Here is an 18837-nt window from a genome sequence, read left to right on the forward strand (position 1 = left end):
CAAGGGTGATTTTCTGCTTCTTGTGGCTTGTCCTTCCGTTTCGTGTCCCAAGATACCCCTACCGCCATGTAGGCTTGAATAGGTGAATCTCTGTAAATACACAAACTACTGTTAAGTTTACCGCCATTTACATGTGGACGCACGAACCTTCGATGCGATATTTCGTAAAAACTCAGTCAAGAGGCCCTCAATTAAGTGAACTCGCGATCCTCACAACTACCATAGCGCACCACATATGCCAGGGCTGCCACCACATGCGGGATTATTGACGCGTGTGCATTCTGGGACACTGGACACCAGGCCACAACATGACGGGAGTGGGGAACAGGGAGGTCCGTAAGGCTGCAGGCGAGAAAATTAGAGAGGACCGCCACTTGAACTGAGCTCAACATTGCTGAACCACACCTGTAGCACCCGTATAGCCCCGTCTTCCGTCGCTGTACCAGACCGCCAGATTGCCTGACTGAAGCACGAGAAAAAGCCTCTCGTGCTTCTTTCTCCAATTACCACTCGCCTTCAATCCTTCCTCCAATTGCCACTCGCCTTCGCAGAGCAGCCCAAGATCTCATCCACAAGACAAGAGCAAAGGCATCCATTACCCCGGATAATCTGAATAAACGGAGAGGAACACAAGTGGGGTGCCCCAATTACGCGTTTCTACCAGAAAGCCCGCCTTCATACATAGCGCTCGCTGCCGGCGTTTCCCGGCAAGCATTGTGGTTACATACGATCCAGTTGCCGGGAAGCGTAAGAAGCAGTCAGGGATTATTGAATGCTATCGCGTTCCACTCCTAAAGGTGAAGCTTAAGCGCCCTCTAAGTTTTTTCTCAGCTGCGAAGCGTTCTCTCTCAGAAAATATTATTGGTTTTCCTCGTAGTTTTGTGCTACATAGGAGTGAAGGACAATTTTTGTCGTTCACAAATGATGTCTCAAAGTGTGTCTTTCAAGAGTAGGATTTGGAAAAAGACGTCTCGTAGCGAAGTCAAATACTAAGCGGCCAAAAGCACTGGTCACCAGAAGCAACAACAAGGAGTGTCTTTTTAATACCGCATGCTAGTAATTTCTTTCTCTTCATTAGATTTTCTTTCAATTCCGAGTCCCAACCCCCACCGCGGGCTAGGAGAAATGTGTGTAGGAAATGACGTAATAGGTTCTCCTCTTTTTTGCTCATTTTCTATTTCTTTGCCGTAGCGGCCGCGCCTTTCGGGCCACAATGGCGGCTTTATTTTGGTTTTGTGCGCTCACACGTGTTGCTCCGTAGGTTTCGTACCGTGGCAAAGGCACCGTGCGGGCAGGTTTGTGTTGGTCTACGTGTTTTGTTGCGGTGTGTTATCTGGACCGTGCTCTCCCGGATGTTGCTATGGCCAGATGGGACAGGAGGAACTAAAGTTCGTGAAATGAACGCGCATGCAACGCTGTACGCAATGTACCTCGCCACGGCAATTGCAATGAACGAAGGAATATGCGCGGGAAATTTTGCACTCTTTGGCGGTGTCATGCTAACGTGCCATCGCAGGCTGAAACCGACGCGTTTCAGAATCTGTACAATGAACGCCTTGCAGGTCAGTGATTCCTGCTTTTGACAGCGCATATGGTGCATTTGTAGCACGTGGAACGTACTTTATGAATTCATAGTTTGTGTTCAGTAACAACTTGCTTTTGATGGGAAGATGGGAAAGAAGCGGTTGCTTTGACTTAAGGAACGAATCCTCCCTACCGCAGGCGTGTCTTCTATATGCGCGCGAGAATCCCAGGGAAGTGAAGGTTGGCGGATGCGCTGCAAGAGTGAGCAAAGCTCCACAGAACGTACGCCTGCGAACACATCAAACGGCTGTTCCATGGTCGCACGTAGGCCGGTTCTACGCGCGTATCGTTCTGCATCGTGCGCCGGCTATCGCAAAACTTTGGTTCCGTGATGCTTCACTTACCGTGGTAAGAAGGCACCTCAGGCCGCAGTCAGTGAATCTAAACGCTGAGTCAGAAATGACATTCTACCTCCTCACCGGTGCGCTGTCGTAGTGAGGCGCGGCCACCCGAATTTTGTTCAATAAAACACGACGATTCCTCAAGCGAAAATGTATCGGTGCTCATGAACTCCAAATGGATCGCAAGTGGGTCTGTGTGTCGTACGTGTCTCCAGTGCGTTATTGCAGTGCAGTGAGAATGCGTACATATTTTTGGGTATCGCCAGATGTCTAGCTGAGAAAAGCAAGTAGAAGGCAGCGATAAAGGTGACCTTCCTTAAAAACACGCAAGAACTGAGCAGCGGCCGGTACCTGCGGTTGACCGGCCGTGGTTGCTCAGTGGCTGCGGTGTTGGGCTGCTGAGCACAAGGTCGCGGGATCGAATCCCGGCCACGGCGGCCGCATTTCGATGGGGGCGAAATGCGAAAACACCCGTGTCCTTAGATTTAGGTGCACGTTAAAGAACCCCAGGTGGTCAAAATTTCCGGAGTCCTCCACTACGGCGTGCCTCATAATCAGAAAGTGGTTTTGGCACGTAAAACCCCAAATATTATTATTATTACCTGCGGTTGATAACAGTTCAGTTGGCAAGCCTTATAAGGCATGCTTCTTTTAAGAAAAGCTGGTAAAAGCAGCCGATTCGACCTGACGGCCAAATTAGGGAAGTTCATGATGAACTTCTTTCAACACAACTTCGGCAAGGGTAATGCAATGAGACATCGCGATTGTTTTGTATTATTGCGGAGCGCGCGCGTTCGAGCAGCCCCTTTGCGCCCAGCGCGGCGTGGTTTCGCGAGAAATGTGAACAACAGAGGAGATCTGGCCCGATAGGCGGAGCAACGCCACGAGCAACGCCAACTTCCGGCTTTACTTTAGCTTCACAAAGAGTGAGGTCAAGGCCTCTCCTGAGTTTCCTTCCTCCGCGGCGGGAGCGCATTGTATTTGTACTTTCTATGCCTCCCATGTCGCGGCGAAATCAGTACAACCAGTGAAAGCTCTCTACCATGGCCTCCGACAGCTCAAAACCAAATCTCAGAGGCGATATGCCGACGCGCCTATCTCCAGACTGATGCGATAGGTGGCGCCACCACCAGGGGCCCTATCCGGCGCCGGGCCGGAAGTTTCGGAAGAGGAAATGAAAACTAGGCAGAGATTGGGGGAGGAGCAGTAAAATAGAGAACAATTAGGGGCGTATGCGGTTACAGAAGCGTACCTTAGCGACTCGGAAGAGCCACCAGTGATTGAGAATTATGTTTGGGAAGAGCGCAACAGAACTAAGTCGAAAAGAAAGGGAGGGGGAGTCGGAATCTCATCCATCAGGCAGCCAAATGGAAAAGAGCAAATTCAAAACGTAAAGAGCGTCTTTGGTTATCAGGTACAATGAGTGGAAAGAAAACTTGGCTGGGCGGGACGTATTTGTGGACCGGAAGTAATTGCACAGAGAAGAATTAAAAGTTAGTGGAATGCCTAATGCTCGTATTAAGGGTTTCGGGAACGATGCAGAAATTATCCTCTTAGGTGACATGAACGCCCACATACATGATCCAGATGGCTATGCCGACAACAACGGGAAGACAATGCTGGATCTTTGTGAGCTACATAACTTCGTTATCGTGAATACAGGCCCTAAGTGTGAAGGGCAGATAACATGGGAAGTGGAAAACCGGCAATCGATCATTGATTAATGTCTAATGAAAGGAGAAATTCATGATAACTTGAGAGAAATGGTCGTCGACGACGACGCGTATAGCAGCATAGGGAGTGACCATAAACTGATCATTTTGAAAATGGGCTATGTAGTTGGGAAGGAGAGCAAGGAGTGCAAAATGGCCAGTCCAAATTTGAACGCTGAACAAATTAATATACTTAGAAGAGTCGGCGAAGAACTTGGCAAATGGCCAAGTAGAAAGTGGAAATATACTGAGCTTCTAAGTGTAAGACCGACAGAAATACGGAAGGAGAAACACGTTCGTTTGGAAGGAAAAAATAAACCGAAAAGCTGGTGGAACAGGCAGACACGAGAAGCGATCGCCGAACGACAGAAAGCATCCCGAGAGCACAGGCATGCAAAACGCACACATGCCGCAGAATGAAGCAGCCAGTGAATGGTAAATATACCGGAAGAAAATAAATATGGCACAAGTAGTGGTGCAAGCAACGATCACAGATGAAAGTGGACTTTGGTTGTCACAAACACGTGAGAAAAAGAAGGCCGCAGCTGGAATATTTTGGAACCAGATAAGATGATTACGCAGTAAGTCAACAACAATACAACATATGCTAGACGATAGAAGGTAGAAACAAACTGGAAGTAGAAGCGGCATTAAATTACATCCGAAAAATAACAGCCAGATCTTTCCAACGAAATGACGAGCTTGTATTTGAAAAAAAAAAGAGCATTCAAGAATCAATCAGATGGAAAAAACAGCTGGTGCTGACAAATATCATCTGGTAAAAAGCCGACGAGAAAATTCCTAAGCGCACATCCACACAGCTAGCCGAGGTTCCCGTTAGGCTGATTAATGAACTAAGACCAAAAACTAAGGAAGCTCTGGTAAAAGCGGTGAAAAAAACTTCGAAAGGTAGACGAATACCAGATAGTTGGTGACAAAGTAGAAAAATTTAATTTATAAAGATAAGGGGCAGAATGATACAATTCACTCATATACCGTTGACCCTTACATCGGTAATATACGTGATAGCAATGCAATCAATCAAATTAAAGCTGCAAGCATGGGCAGAGACTAATGGCATTTCGGGACAGCTTCAGAATGGCTTCAGGATAGGTTGGCGTTTGGTTGATAACTTATTTGTTCTTACTCAGTGTATTGAAATATTCAGAGCAGGAAGCAGACCATATGTGGCCTTTTTAGACATTACGGGAGCCTATGACAACGTAGACTGCACCATGTTGTGGGATATTCTGGAAGGGGAAAGCTTAGGTGACGATTGTCTACAGCGTTTGAGAGAGATTTACCTAGAAAATACCGTTTGCGTTGAATGGGAAGGGATGAGGAGCGGGGAGAAAGTTCATATCAACAAGGGACTGAGGCATGCGTGCCCTTTATCCCCGCTGCTGTTTATGATGTACATGGTGAGGATGGAGAGGGCGCTACAAGGAAGTAATATCGGGTTTAAACTCTCATAAAAACAGGCAGGTAGAGAAATAGAGCAGCAGCTGCCAGGTTTAATTTATGCGGGCGATATTGTGTTGCTAACTAACTGGCAAGGTGATTTGCAACGTATGACTAATATCTGTGGGCAGGAAGGCAACAATTTAGGTTTGAAATTTAGTGTTAGAAAATCAGGTGTTATGGTATTCAATGAAAACAGTGAACAGACAGTGGAGATACAGGGCCAGGAAATACCTCGGGTAACAGAATATAAATACCTTGCTATGTGGATAAACGAAGGCAATAGATATATCGAAACACACGAAAACACAAGAACAATAAAGCTGATGATAAATGCAGCCGTAATGGAGCACAGAACACTATGGGGATACAATAGGTATGATGTGCTCCGGGGTATGTGGAAAGGTATAATGATCTGAGGGCTTACTTTCGGAAATGCTGTTGTTTGTTTAAAATCCTGAGTACAATCAAGGCTCGATGGCAACCAAAGTCAGTGAACCGAAGTCGCATTGGGCGCTCACGGGAAGACGAAGACTACGAATGAAGCTGTGCAGGGTGTAATGGGCTGGACAAATTTTTGAAGGGAGGGATGCTCACAGTAAAATTGATTGTGAAGAACGACTGAGGAATATGAAAGAACGTAAATGGGCTAGGAGAGTGTTGAAGCATTTTTACAGGAAAAACATTGATAAAAAGTGGAGGAAAAGAACTAGGAAGCTTACCAGCAAGTATGCGGCCTGTAGGGTGGGCAACACAGCAACAAAGAAGGTCAAGTGGAAAGACAGAGAGGCTGAAATAATCTCGTGGGTGGCGGCAATGGAGAAGAAACCTGCCATGAGTAACTACTTAGGAGGAAAAAACGAAATCAGGAAAGAAACATTTTGTGATAACTCAAAGGGAAGCTCATTACTTTTCGAAGCGAGATCGGGATGTGTTAGAACACGCACCTATAAAGCGAGATATAAGAAGGAAGAAGAAGCATGCGCTTACCGCTGTAAAGCCAGGGAAACGATGGAGCATGTTTTATTACAATGTGACAATATCTGCCCAGAGGTCGATTTAGGCAACACTGGCCTCCTTGAAGCCTTGGGGTTCAGCGCAAGCATGGGGAAAGTACACATGTTCGCTATATAGATTAGTAAGAGGCGATTGGAAGTTTGATGGAAGAAAAGTAGGGAAACGAGAAAAAAGTAGATGTACAAAAACAAAGTTCCCAATAGTGGTTCAGAAAATTTGGTCATGGGAATTCATCGTGAGTTTTCTTTGTTTTTTTTAACCTAGGCAGGACATTAGGCAGTACAATAGCAAGATCTTGGTGGTGCAATCCATTGCCCCGTTCCAAATGGGGCGCTCGTAACATCCTTCCATCCATTTCTCTCGTTAGGCCTCGACGCGTTCCAAACGTGAAACTATCTCGAAAAAAACCACAAGGTTATTTGTAATACTCTCTCGTCGAAGAGGCCTAAGACTAAGCGAAAGCCCTTTAGACAGTAATATGCAACGAACGAAGGGCATTCTACTAAGGCAACGCCAAAATCGGTGCAAGTCGGGTGGCCGGGACCGCCGCCAATATTTATACGTAAGCTACGCAAATCATGCAAAGACGGCAAATTTAAATCTGAGAACGGCGCGCGTATGCTAAACGCTATGGGTAGTTTAGCGTTCTGCGCATGCGCATCTCGTTCCCACTATTCCGGTAAGCCCGCTATTACGCTGAACACGCTAAACTAAAACTGTACAATGTTCTGTTACAGTTATACTTGCCTATATTACTGATAAGTGAAGCTATTCGTCAGCACTTACGTATTACTGAAGGTGGTTACGAATTACTGTTACGTCAGGCCGCCATTGGAATCTGAACCTGGCAACGTTTAACGTTAGAACGCTATCTAGCGAGGCGAGTCAAGCAGTGTTATTGGAGGAATTAGAGGGTAGTAAATGGGATATAATAGGGCTCAGTGAGGTTAGGAGGACAAAAGAAGCATATACAGTGCTAAAAAGCGGGCATACACTGTGTTACCGGGGCTTAGCAGAGAGACGAGAACTAGGAGTCGGATTCCTGATTAATAAGGAAATAGCTGGTAACATACAGGAATTCTATAGCATTAACGAGAGGGTGGCAGGTCTTGTTGTGAAGCTTAATAAGAGGTACAAATTGAAGGTGGTACAAGTCTATGCCCCTACATGCAGTCATGATGACCAGGAAGTCGAAAGCTTTTATGAAGACGTGGAATCGGCGATGGGTAAAGTCAAAACAAAATACACTATACTGATGGGCGACTTCAATGCCAGGGTAGGCAAGAAGCAGGCTGGAGACAAGTCAGTGGGGGAATATGGCATAGGCTCTAGGAATAGCAGAGGAGAATTATTAGTAGAGTTTGCAGAACAGAATAATATGCGGATAATGAACACCTTTTTCCGCAAGCGGGTTAGTCGAAAGTGGACGTGGAGGAGCCCGAATGGTGAGACTAGAAATGAAATCGACTTCATACTCTGCGCGAACCCTGGCATCATACAAGATGTAGACGTGCTCGGCAAGGTACGCTGCAGTGACCATAGAATAGTAAGAACTCGAATTAGCCTAGACTTGAGGAGGGAACGGAAGAAACTGGTACACAAGAAGCCAATCAATGAGTTAGCGGTAAGAGGGAAAGTAGAGGAATTCCGGATCAAGCTACAGAACAGGTACTCGGCTTTAACTCAGGAAGAGGACCTTAGTGTTGCAGCAATGCACGACAATCTCATGGGCATCATTAAGGAGTGCGCAATAGAAGTCGGTGGTAACGCCGTTATACAGGAAACCAGTAAGCTATCGCAGGAGACGAAAGATCTGATCAAGAAACGCCAATGTATGAAAGCCTCTAACCCTACAGCTAGAATAGAACTGGCAGAACTTTCTAAGTTAATCAACAAGCGTAAGACAGCGGACATCAGAAACTATAATATGGATAGAATTGAACAGGCTCTCAGGAACGGAGGAAGCCTAAAAACAGTGAAGAAGAAACTAGGAATATGCAAGAATCAGACGTGTGCGTTAAGAGACAAAGCCGGCAATATCGTTACCAATATGGATGAGATAGTTCAAGTGGCTGAGGAGTTCTATAGAGATTTATACAGTACCAGTGGTACCCACGACGATAGTGGAAGAGAGAATAGCCTAGAGGAATTCGAAATCCCACAGGTAACGCCAGAAGAAGTAAAGAAAGCCTTAGGAGCTATGCAAAGGGGGAAGGCAGCTGGGGAGGATCAGGTAACAGCAGATTTGTTGAAGGATGGTGGTCAGATTGTTCTAGAGAAACTGGCCACCCTGTATACGCAATGCCTCATAACCTCGAGCGTACCGGAATCTTGGAAGAACGCTAACATAATCCTAATCCATAAGAAAGGGGACGCCAAAGACTTGAAAAATTATAGACCGATCAGCTTACTGTCCGTTGCCTACAAAGTATTTACTAAGGTAATCGCAAATAGAATCAGGAACACCTTAGACTTCCGTCAACCAAAGTACCAGGCAGGATTCCGTAAAGGCTACTCAACAATAGACCATATTCACACTGTCAATCAAGTGATAGAGAAATGTGCAGAATATAACCAACCCTTATATATAGCTTTCATTGATTACGAGAAAGCGTTTGATTCAGTCGAAACCTCAGCAGTCATGGAGGCATTACGGAATCAGGGTGTAGATGAGCCATATGTAAAAATACTGGAAGATATCTATAGCGGCTCCACAGCCACCGTAGTCCTCCACAAAGAAAGTAACAAAATCCCTATAAAAAAAGGCGTCAGACAGGGAGATCGATATCTCCAATGCTATTCACAGCATGTTTACAGGAGGTATTCAGAGGCCTGGAGTGGGAAGAATTGGGGATAAAAGTTGATGGAGAATACCTTAGCAACTTGCGATTCGCTGATGATATTGCCTTGCTTAGTAACTCAGGAGACCAATTGCAATGCATGCTCACTGACCTGGAGAGGCAAAGCAGAAGGGTGGGTCTGAAAATTAATTTGCAGAAAACTAAAGTATTGTTTAACAGTCTCGGAAGAGAACAGCAGTTTACGATAGGTAGCGAAGCACTGGAAGTGGTAAGGGAATACATCTACTTAGGGCAGGTAGTGACCACGGATCCGGATCATGAGACTGAAATAACCAGAAGAATAAGAATGGGCTGGGGTGCGTTTGGCAGGCATTCTCAAATCATGAACAGCAGGTTGCCACTATCCCTCAAAAGGAAAGTGTATAACAGCTGTGTGTTACCAGTACTCACATATGGGGCAGAAACCTGGAGGCTTACGAAAAGGGTTCTGCTGAAATTGAGGACGACGCAACGAGCTATGGAAAGAAGAATGATGGGTGTAACGTTAAGGGATAAGAAAAGAGCAGATTGGGTGAGGCAACAAACGCGGGTAAACGACATCTTAGTTGAAATCAAGAAAAAGAAATGGGCATGGGCAGGACATGTAATGAGGAGGGAAGATAACCGATGGTCATTAAGGGTTACGGACTGGATTCCAAGGGAAGGGAAGCGTAGCAGGGGGCGGCGGAAAGTTAGGTGGGAGGATGAAATTAAGATGTTTGCAGGGACAACATGGCCACAATTAGTACATGACCGGGGTAGTTGGAGAAGTATGGGAGAGGCCTTTGCCCTGCAGTGGGCGTAACTAGGCTGATGATGATGATGATGAAAGTAAATGCACGTCCTAGAAATTTCCTTTCGGCAATGCCCTAAGCCGATGGCATGCACGCTTCCTGCGCGTCTCTGCACGCAGCCATGTCGCTACGCGTCGCCGCCGTGCAAGCGGCAGTGGACTTGGCGCACATCAGGGAGCTGGCGTATCGCCGCTCCAGCAACCAGTCCTACCAGGAACTGCTGACGGTGAAGCTGCGTCAGTTCCCCTACCCCACGTACCACGAGGACACCGACAACACCATGTTCCTCATAGGCTTGCGCTTCGGCATCGCGTACGCGTGGCCCTTCTGCCTGGTCATCACCCGGGCCATCGAGGAGCGCCAGAGCGGCATGCAGGCGAGTGACGGGCTCGCCCACGTTCCGGCTCGTACCTTCGTAGGGCCCCGTCGAAACTCGCGAGAATTAGGGCACTCGGGGGCACGCGTAGTTTCTTACGAAAATATCCATAGGCAACTACTGCACTACTACTACGCGTGTTCTCGGTCCCTGCAATAGTGGCGGTACAGCTGCCATGGTAATGATTGTTGCTACACAGATTTGCACAAATTTCATCCTTCTGTCTTCAAGCGGGTTGGAGATCTTGCAAATTGACAACTTTTCACCCACGACTGTGCTATAAATGCGACATCTTGCAGTAATAATGCCTGTTCGGAGAATCTTGTTGCCTCCTGCGTTTAGAAAAAAAATATATTTTTCAAAGCGTAGGTGATCAAAGGTAGAGAAAGCGTAGTAAGCAGAGGCACAAGCGCGTCTAAAGCCACAGGCACGAAAGTCAGAAAAATCCATTAACTAAGCATCATTCCCGTGCTACAGCTGAAAGAAGGCAGCGCTATAGCCTCTTCTAGCAGTTTAAGTAGGAAACTGTAAGGGGGTACAAACACGCCTAACACGTGAACGTAGTAAAGACGTCTGCTTTGTTTCATTCGTGTCGGCTTTCGTTTGTTTGTCGAGTGTGTCCGGGTCCTTGTTTGCCATAGGCGAAACATGTCATCATACAAAATAGCACACACCAGCCCCGTTTGTGTCCTTGCTCCACAGAGCAGTTTTCCTGTCAATTTACTCGACTGTGAATTTTTCGAAGCCTTGCCTAAGTGAGCGCGAGAGACGAGTCCACCAAATTGAAGACACGCCAATGAGCAACAAAACAGACTGGTGGGCTAGTTGGTATTGCATGTTAATAGATTTTAGCCCAAAGAAACGCATGACGCGAGAGAAGGCAGACAGGACACAGCGATGTGTCTTGTGTGTACTCTCGTGTCGAGCGTTTCTTTGCGCTAAAATCTATTAACAGCCAATAAGCAAGAAGGGCCTTTAAATTATGTGCTAACGATCCATATTATTTTAGTAAATTGGGTCTAGTACTAATGAAAACAAATAAAAAGATGAAAAAAGCGCGGTGCGGTTGAGATTAACTAACATCATTTTGATTTAGCGCAGCGTATTTTAACACTCTCGTTGCTGAGATGCTTTGGTAACGTCATATGTAAGTAGAGCGCCCACATACACCATTTACTCAAGAAAAGAGTTTACAAAAGAACAGGGTATAAAGTTGTTGTTGTTTTTTGTCTCTGTGGTTAGGTTCTAGTGTTTGTTCTCGAGTGACCGCTTTCTCTTTGGGAGTTTATGGCGCAGCTAACCTTTGAACTCGGACGATTCATGTATTCATCTAGTTTATGGCAGCAAATTACGTATATCTATAGTGTGTAATTCAAGTGTACGCATGCTTTATTTCGGACTCGGAAGGATGGGAATGCTATACAGAACAGACGAACTGACAACCTTCACACACTGTCCCGCACAGCACACCGAGAAATTGGAGAACTCATACATTTTAATGCGTAACAAACCGCACCCCTGATACAACAGCTGTTCACGAAGCTGATGGGCGTTCCGCGAACCTGGTTCTGGCTGGTCCAATACCTTTGCGCCATGTCTACATGGACATTAACCAGTGTGCTGGTGCTGGCCATGATGAGCCAAATCACCGGTCCTCATGGATTGGCCTTCATATTCCGCACGAACCCGACGGTGGTCTTCTCGGCCCTGCTAATCTTCAACTCAGGATATGTCCTCATCGGCCTCTTCACCTCGTTATTCTTCAACACAGGTAAGTCCGTTTACACAAGCTGACATTGATATCAAACAGAACTGATACCTAGTAAGGTTCGTTACAGCGTAAAACAAGACAAGGACAAAAGAAGGTATAAAACGACGACACGGCGCTGTGTCGTCGTTTTATACCTTCTTCTTTTCTTGTCTTGTGTTGCGCTGTAATGAACCTTACTGGGTATCAGTGCTGTGAACCGTACTCGGTATCAGTATCACCCAGCGCCGTGTTGTCGTTTTATACCTTCTTTTGTCCTTGTCTTGTGTTGCGCTGTAACGAACCTTACTATGAATCCCAACCAACTGACCCAACTTGCCGTCTTGGTGCAGAACTGATACCACCAACAGCACTTGCACCAAACAGCACTTCTAGGTCTGCAGAATTGAGGAATAAGATTTTTAGCTAGAGTTAATCACAGAGTTCCTCTACCTAATCTTATTGAATACAGCGTTTTCCTTATTGACCATATTTTTAATATAGATTATTGCAATGCCAAAGACTTTCTCTGTGTAATGTTTTTAAACTCCTCCAGGCTCTTTCTTAAAGGACAAGCAAACATATTTCCACAAGTCAAAGAAATGAATGGTTAGTTGCAAGCACAAACTACGAGAACAGAGCGGCTATATACGGCCTAGAACGTTAAATCAACATGATGCCTGCCCAGATGCTCATAGTTGATTCCTCCTGATTTATCCTCATTGCGGTTATCTATATTTTATTCATTGTAAAAACAATACTGCTTTCTAATATCCAGCTTGTTTACGTTTTCTTCGTGTGCTACTTGGTCATAGATCTTTCATGCCGGAATGTTTCATATTGCATCCTAAGTTCTTCATAGTTTAACTGTTGCTTTTACATAGATGCCGACGTAAATTCTACATTTGGCCCTCCGCTCTGTGATATATACGTGATCTATATGTCTGTACTATTTTCTGGGCCCCAGATGTGGTTGGGCTACATGTCGTAGCTTCCAATCCCTAACTGACTCATACGAATAATGAGCATTCATGAAATCAGTTATTTAAACTATTTACATTTTCTCATTGGCGCCGTCATTGGGTAATGCGGAAGGCGGAGGTGAGGAAAAAGAAGAGAGTGAACGCTCTGAATACGTTCGCTGCATGTCTTGAAATTAGGAAGGAACAAGTATGGCTGAATTACCGGAGATAGTGCGATCATTAAAGAAATAATTGCTCCGGGCGCTTTCTTGTCAACACTCAGACGCAATCGCTCATATGTAAACGCCATGAAGTTAATATTTGTCGTATTAGGCAGTACTTTCTTATAAGCGTCAATGGGACGCGATAGTTGGCGGGTCACGTGACACAAAGCTCGGTTCGCTGCGACACCAACAGGCGGGTGTTATCAGCGCGTCGCGGGTGGCGGAACCCACCGATTGCGCACGCAGCATCGGGGCAGCTATCCCACGGCGCGGTGGCACCTAGCCTTTCCCTTCGGAAGTACATCGCGGCGCGGGCAGCTGCGACCTCGTCGCTGTAACCAGATGGCGTAAACGCGACAGCGTTTAAGGGCCCCTTGTCGCAGAAAATCCGGTGTCGGCGGAGTTGTCTGTGAGAGAAAATTACCGCATAGGTTCAAGTATATGTATATGCCGCGCCTCGCTTTATTGAATGCGGAACACGCCGGTTATACTGCCACAAACATTGTGCCACTAAATTTGCTCATGGCTTGTCTTGCATTCTTGATAAAGTCATTCCTCAGAATTTAGAGAATGACAGCCCACACGCATATGTAGTGAAACCGAACACCTTTTATGTTAAATCTTCTCAGAATGTAACATTAAAAGTGCGAAACAATAACAGAAACTTGGAAATGATGCAGTTTGGCGCGGCTGTGTGCTATTACCGGAATCGGCCCCCGAAAGAGGCCGCATTTCTACTAGAAAGCTCGCCCTCGTGCATAGCGGTCGCTGGCAGCTTTCCCGGTAAACATCACGGTTACATAAGCTTCAGGTGCCGGGAAGCATGAGAAGCAGTCAGGGATCCTAGAATGCTATGGCATTCCACTCTTTAAGGCGAAACTTAGGCGTCCTCCAAGTTGCATATGGCTACGCCGGCGGTGATGGCTCACTTGGCGCGCCAGGCTGCCTGCCGGTTTATGCTTAGAAAGCCAGCGAGCAGCGGGTATATAAGGAGGGCGTGATAGTTAAAACCGGACAAGCACAAAACATTCCTTACACTGAAGCAAAGTGTGAGACCAGGCTAGTTGGTAATTTATGACGATGCGCATAGTGCGACAGCGGACAAAGCATACAGGTAGTAAGGCAGAACGAAGAAAAGCGCTGACTTTCGCCTACACTTACTTTTCGCGGAACACACGTGAGATATATATGTGTGTGTGTGTGTGTGTGCGTGCGTGTGCGCGCGTGTGCGTGCGTGTGCGTGTGCGTGTGCGTGTGTGTGTGTGTGTGTGTGTGTGTGTGTGTGTGTGTGTGTGTGTGTGTGTGTGTGTGTGTGTGTGTGTGTAAAATGACTCGAACAATAACACCAAGGACAGCATAGGGGAGATTATTTGTAGTAGTTTATTGAACTGAAGAAATTATTGAACGAGAACGAAACGGAGGGGCTCTGAGAGAGCACTCTGGATGCCCTCCTCACCCCTACATAACGTTCCCATTTCCTCAACCAACTCCTCTACATTCGATTGTCAAAAAGCGGCTTTGGGATGCACATCGATGGTGTATGACAAGATGGATATGGGCACACACGGACAGCTGCGCCCGACACCTTGTCACATGTCACCCACAGAGCACCGTGTTCTTGAAGAGCATGTCAGCGATACGCTTCACCACACAGTTTTTCAACCTTCTAACAATCCCTGGGCGTCCTGTGTAGTCTTTGTAAAGAAAGAACATGCGTCCATCCGGTTTTTCGTGGACTACCATCATCTTAGTAAGATAACGCAAAGATACGTGTATTCTTTGCCACGCAATGACGATGCTCTCGATTTTTTTCAAGGTACAGAGTGATTTTCGTCACTAAACTTGGTTTCCGGCTATTGGCAAGTGCCGATGGCTCCGGGCGATCGCCCAAAATACAGATTTCGTAACACCACACGGGTTGTATGAATTTAACGTTACGCTGTTTGGGTTTCGCAATGTCACTGCTACTTTTCAACGGATGATGGACAATCTCCCCCGTGGGCTAAAATGAAAGTAAATTACTTTCATTTTTCATTTTCATTTTCACTAATGTGCATGTTACCTTCATGACGTGGTCGCCTTTTCACCTGACTTCGCCAGTCATCTGTGCCGTCAAACCAAGTCTTCCAGTGCCTAACTAACGCAGGCCTCTAACTAAATATGAAGAAATGTCGCTTTGTAGCCAAGCAACTAACGATACTCGGACACGTGGTTTCAAAAGAAGGCATTCTAATCGAGGCTTCAAAATTTAGCGCCGTCACCAATTTCCCGAAACCCACATCCCTGAAGGAACTTCGAAGTTTAATCGGGCCCTGCTCACGTTTTCGTAGATTTAATAAGGAATTTCGGTTCTATCCGTGTACCTAACTCATGCGAGGCGACACCAGCCTTTCTACTGTTCACCTAACCCACCGTGGTTGCTCAGCGGCTATGGTGTTAGGCTGCTGAGCACGAGGTCGCGGTATCGAATCCCGGCCACGGCGGCCACATTTCGACGGGGGCGAAATGCGAAAACACCCGTGTACTTAGATTTACGTGCACGTTAAAGAACCCCACGTGGTCGAAATTTCCGGAGTCCTCCACTACGGCGTGCCTCATAATCAGAAAGTGGTTTTGGCACGTAAAACCACATAATTTATTTTTTTTACTGCTCACCTGTGTGTGACGCTGCATTTGCAGCGTCGCGCCGTCTGTTAACATCGCCGCCCGTACTGCGCCAAGTTCATCCCATTGCTCCCACAGAAGTACACAAGGGCGCCAGCGGCGTAGGACACGATGCTGTGGCCGCTCAGCGCAAAAGTGGATACGGCGAATACGGTGCAGTCTACGCGAGCCGGACATTAAGCAAGGCCAAATCTAATTACTCCGTCGCAGAAAAGGAGTGTTTAGCTATCATTTGAGTCCTTGGAAAATTTCAACCACACCTACACGGTTACGCCCTTCGTTGTATTTACCGTTGACGACGCCCTATGTTGGCTGTCGACAGTGAAAGACCCATCAGGCCACCTTGTCCGCTGGCACCTCCGGTTATAGGACTTCGACGTGCGCGTTGTCCATTGTTCTGCCGTAACCACATCGACACGGGTGCTCTCCCTCGCTCCCCTGTATCAAGTGACGCGACTTGCCTTTCCTCCATTGGTTCGATGTTGTTCGGCTATATGGCTGCGGAACAGCGCAAAAATCCGCAGATTGCTGCTTGTATGGACTGCCTTTCTGCCTCCACTGCGACTCGCCCTTCCCGTGCTCTTCGCCGTCACGCTTCCCACACTGCCGTACGGGACGGACTGCTCTATCGTCGCAGTTATGCTTTCAGCGGTCGCAAGTCGTTCCTCGTCGTACGTCGCCACCTCCGCAGATATGTACGCTCCGCTTTCCATGCAGACTCACAATGCGCCCACGCCAGCCTCTTCAAAACTTACACCACGCTATGCTTGCGTTTTCATTGGCCTGGCACGTACTTTTCTCCTGACGTACATACACTCATGTTCAACATTGGCAACACCGCAAGTCTTCTGCTCGCCATCCTTGTAGTTCATCGTAGCCAATTCGATGTCCCACTCGACCGCGTCGGCATCGAGCTCAACGGCCCTCTAGCCTACGCACCTGCTGGGAGTCGCTGGATTATTGCGGCCGTGGATCACCTGACGCATTATGGAGGAACGACGGCCCTACCAACTGCCACAGCACGCGACGTTGCGTCATTCTCTTGCAGCACTTCGTACTTCACTGTGGTGCGTCCCGAGGTAGTCAACGCGTTCCTTACTGCATGCCCTATTGTCCCTCTCACCACTACTGCCTTTCACGCACACACTGACGGTATGACTGAGCGATTCAGTCGCATTTCGTGTGGCATCGTATGCAAGTACACGCTATCCGACCACGCCAACTAAGGCCTCATTTTACCATATGTGACCTAACGCCTACAACACCGCCTCGCAAGCCACGACGTACTTTTCCACATTCTTCCTCGTATATGGCCATGAACCTTCCTGTTCATTCGACACGATTTTCCTTTATCGACTTGCCCCATCCGAGTGCACGACCTTCCCTTATGAAAATGGTTATGTATTTTATGTTTACTGTATGTTTCCCGCAGTTCACGCGAGGAAATGTCCTTTGTTTCCTCTATGTTGAAATTTGGCCACTGCTTTTATGTTTCCTTCGTATGTCCTCCCTTTATGTTACGGTACTTTGTTTCCTCCATGTTGAAATTTGGCCACTGCTTTTATGTTTCCTTCATGTGTCCTCCCTTTATGTATCCGTTATGTCACCGTACTTTATGTTTCCTCCATGTTGAAATTTGGCCACTGCTTTTATGTTTCTCTCGTGTGTCCTACCTTTATGCATCCTTTATGTGGCCGCAGTGATTAAATCCTGTATTTTACGTAGACATGCATAGATGAGGAGTTCCGTGTACACATTCTATATTTATAAACTTTTCCCGAGTTTAAAAGCTTTGCATTGGTTTTCATTGTAAGGTTACTGTTCCCTACATGATGCAGCATACGGATTAGAACTCTGCTATGGCACAGAAATTCATGCCAATTTGTTTTAAAATTACAAACTAATCAGACTTCATAGATTATTTCAGTATAACACTTGTACTACCACTGTACTTTCCTCACTGCAGTGCTGCTGCTTTTCTAGTTATGTCTTTGTTACTAATATAAAATGAAATGTTTGGATGGAAAAATCAGGTTGGATCAGTACTTGCACTTTTCAAAGAAAGTTTTGACTATACTTTGCAAAGATCTGTCTGAAACTACGAACAGTTTATAGGACTATCTGGATGTTACTTCAATTTGCCCCGTCTGCTCACAGCAGACCTCTGGAAGGTGGTGCTTGGGTGAGAGCTCACAAGGGCACCTGAAAAAACAAACAAAAGCCAATCTTTTTCACTTATTTAAAATTATTCATATAAGCAAGAAGAGCTTGGCCTGTATGCACACAGCTAAGAAACGTGGAGCAGTCAAAAATAGCTCATAAAAACATCAGCGCAACAAAGAAGCTTTTAACCAATTGTTGTTTGAAACAGACTAAGCTGCCGGTCCACTCAGGTATTAAACTGCTCACAAATTCCTTTAAACATTATTGCAGCAGCTCGTAAGTATTACATGATGTTTAGGAGAAGGCAGCTGGCCAATAAATCTTTGTGTGCTGCCTTTGTGTGCTGCTTGTACAGATGTCTCGTAGTTATATCTCAAATGGTTACACTGTTGTGTGGTAAAATTCAGGCGGGAATAAAACCATTAGCAAACATCAGACTACCTGGGAAATTATCACCAGAACCTAAATATCTAGTATATCAAAAGAACAATCGATTATGAATGGTCTAAAACCTAGGCCGCGATTTTGTAGCGATCCCTTTTCCAATGCTAGGGCGCTATAACGTAAAACTATTCCAAACTTTTCCATTCCAATTCTGCTATCAGCCTTCCACGATTGGTCTAAAACTTTTTTCGACCACGCCCACTTCACCTCTCTGTCACGCGACGTCACGAAAACCGCGATACCTCCCCATCTGATATGATGTGTACACACTGATTATGCATGATTTGACAGAAAAAAGAAAAACAGTTATTTCTGATTCGACCCCTTTTCGCCATTAGCCCCCGGCTATTGGTAAAAAGTTTTCGGGCTGCACCCACTTCACCTGCCTGTAACGCGACGTCACAAAACCGCACAAACTCACCGCGTCAAAGTGACGTGAACGAGATAAAGATGCATTAATATGCCGAACAAAACTGAATTTTCTTCAGAATAGCCGCGGGCTGCCCCG

At 46.3% G+C, this 18837-nt stretch overlaps 1 protein-coding gene across 1 annotated transcript in view; it reads left to right on the top strand.

The window, feature by feature from the left end:
- The first annotated feature begins 9870 nt into the window (after window positions 1-9870).
- LOC142588683 (phospholipid-transporting ATPase ABCA3-like) overlaps window positions 9871-18837 on the top strand; it is a 64815-nt gene continuing 55848 nt past the window's right edge. The window contains exons 1-2 of the mRNA XM_075700504.1: window positions 9871-10125; window positions 11656-11896. Of these exons, the coding sequence (XP_075556619.1) occupies window positions 9871-10125; window positions 11656-11896 (496 nt within the window). The remainder of the gene's footprint in view (window positions 10126-11655; window positions 11897-18837) is intronic.

This window comes from Dermacentor variabilis, chromosome 7, assembly GCF_050947875.1.
Source record: "Dermacentor variabilis isolate Ectoservices chromosome 7, ASM5094787v1, whole genome shotgun sequence".
NCBI lineage: Eukaryota > Metazoa > Arthropoda > Arachnida > Ixodida > Ixodidae > Dermacentor > Dermacentor variabilis.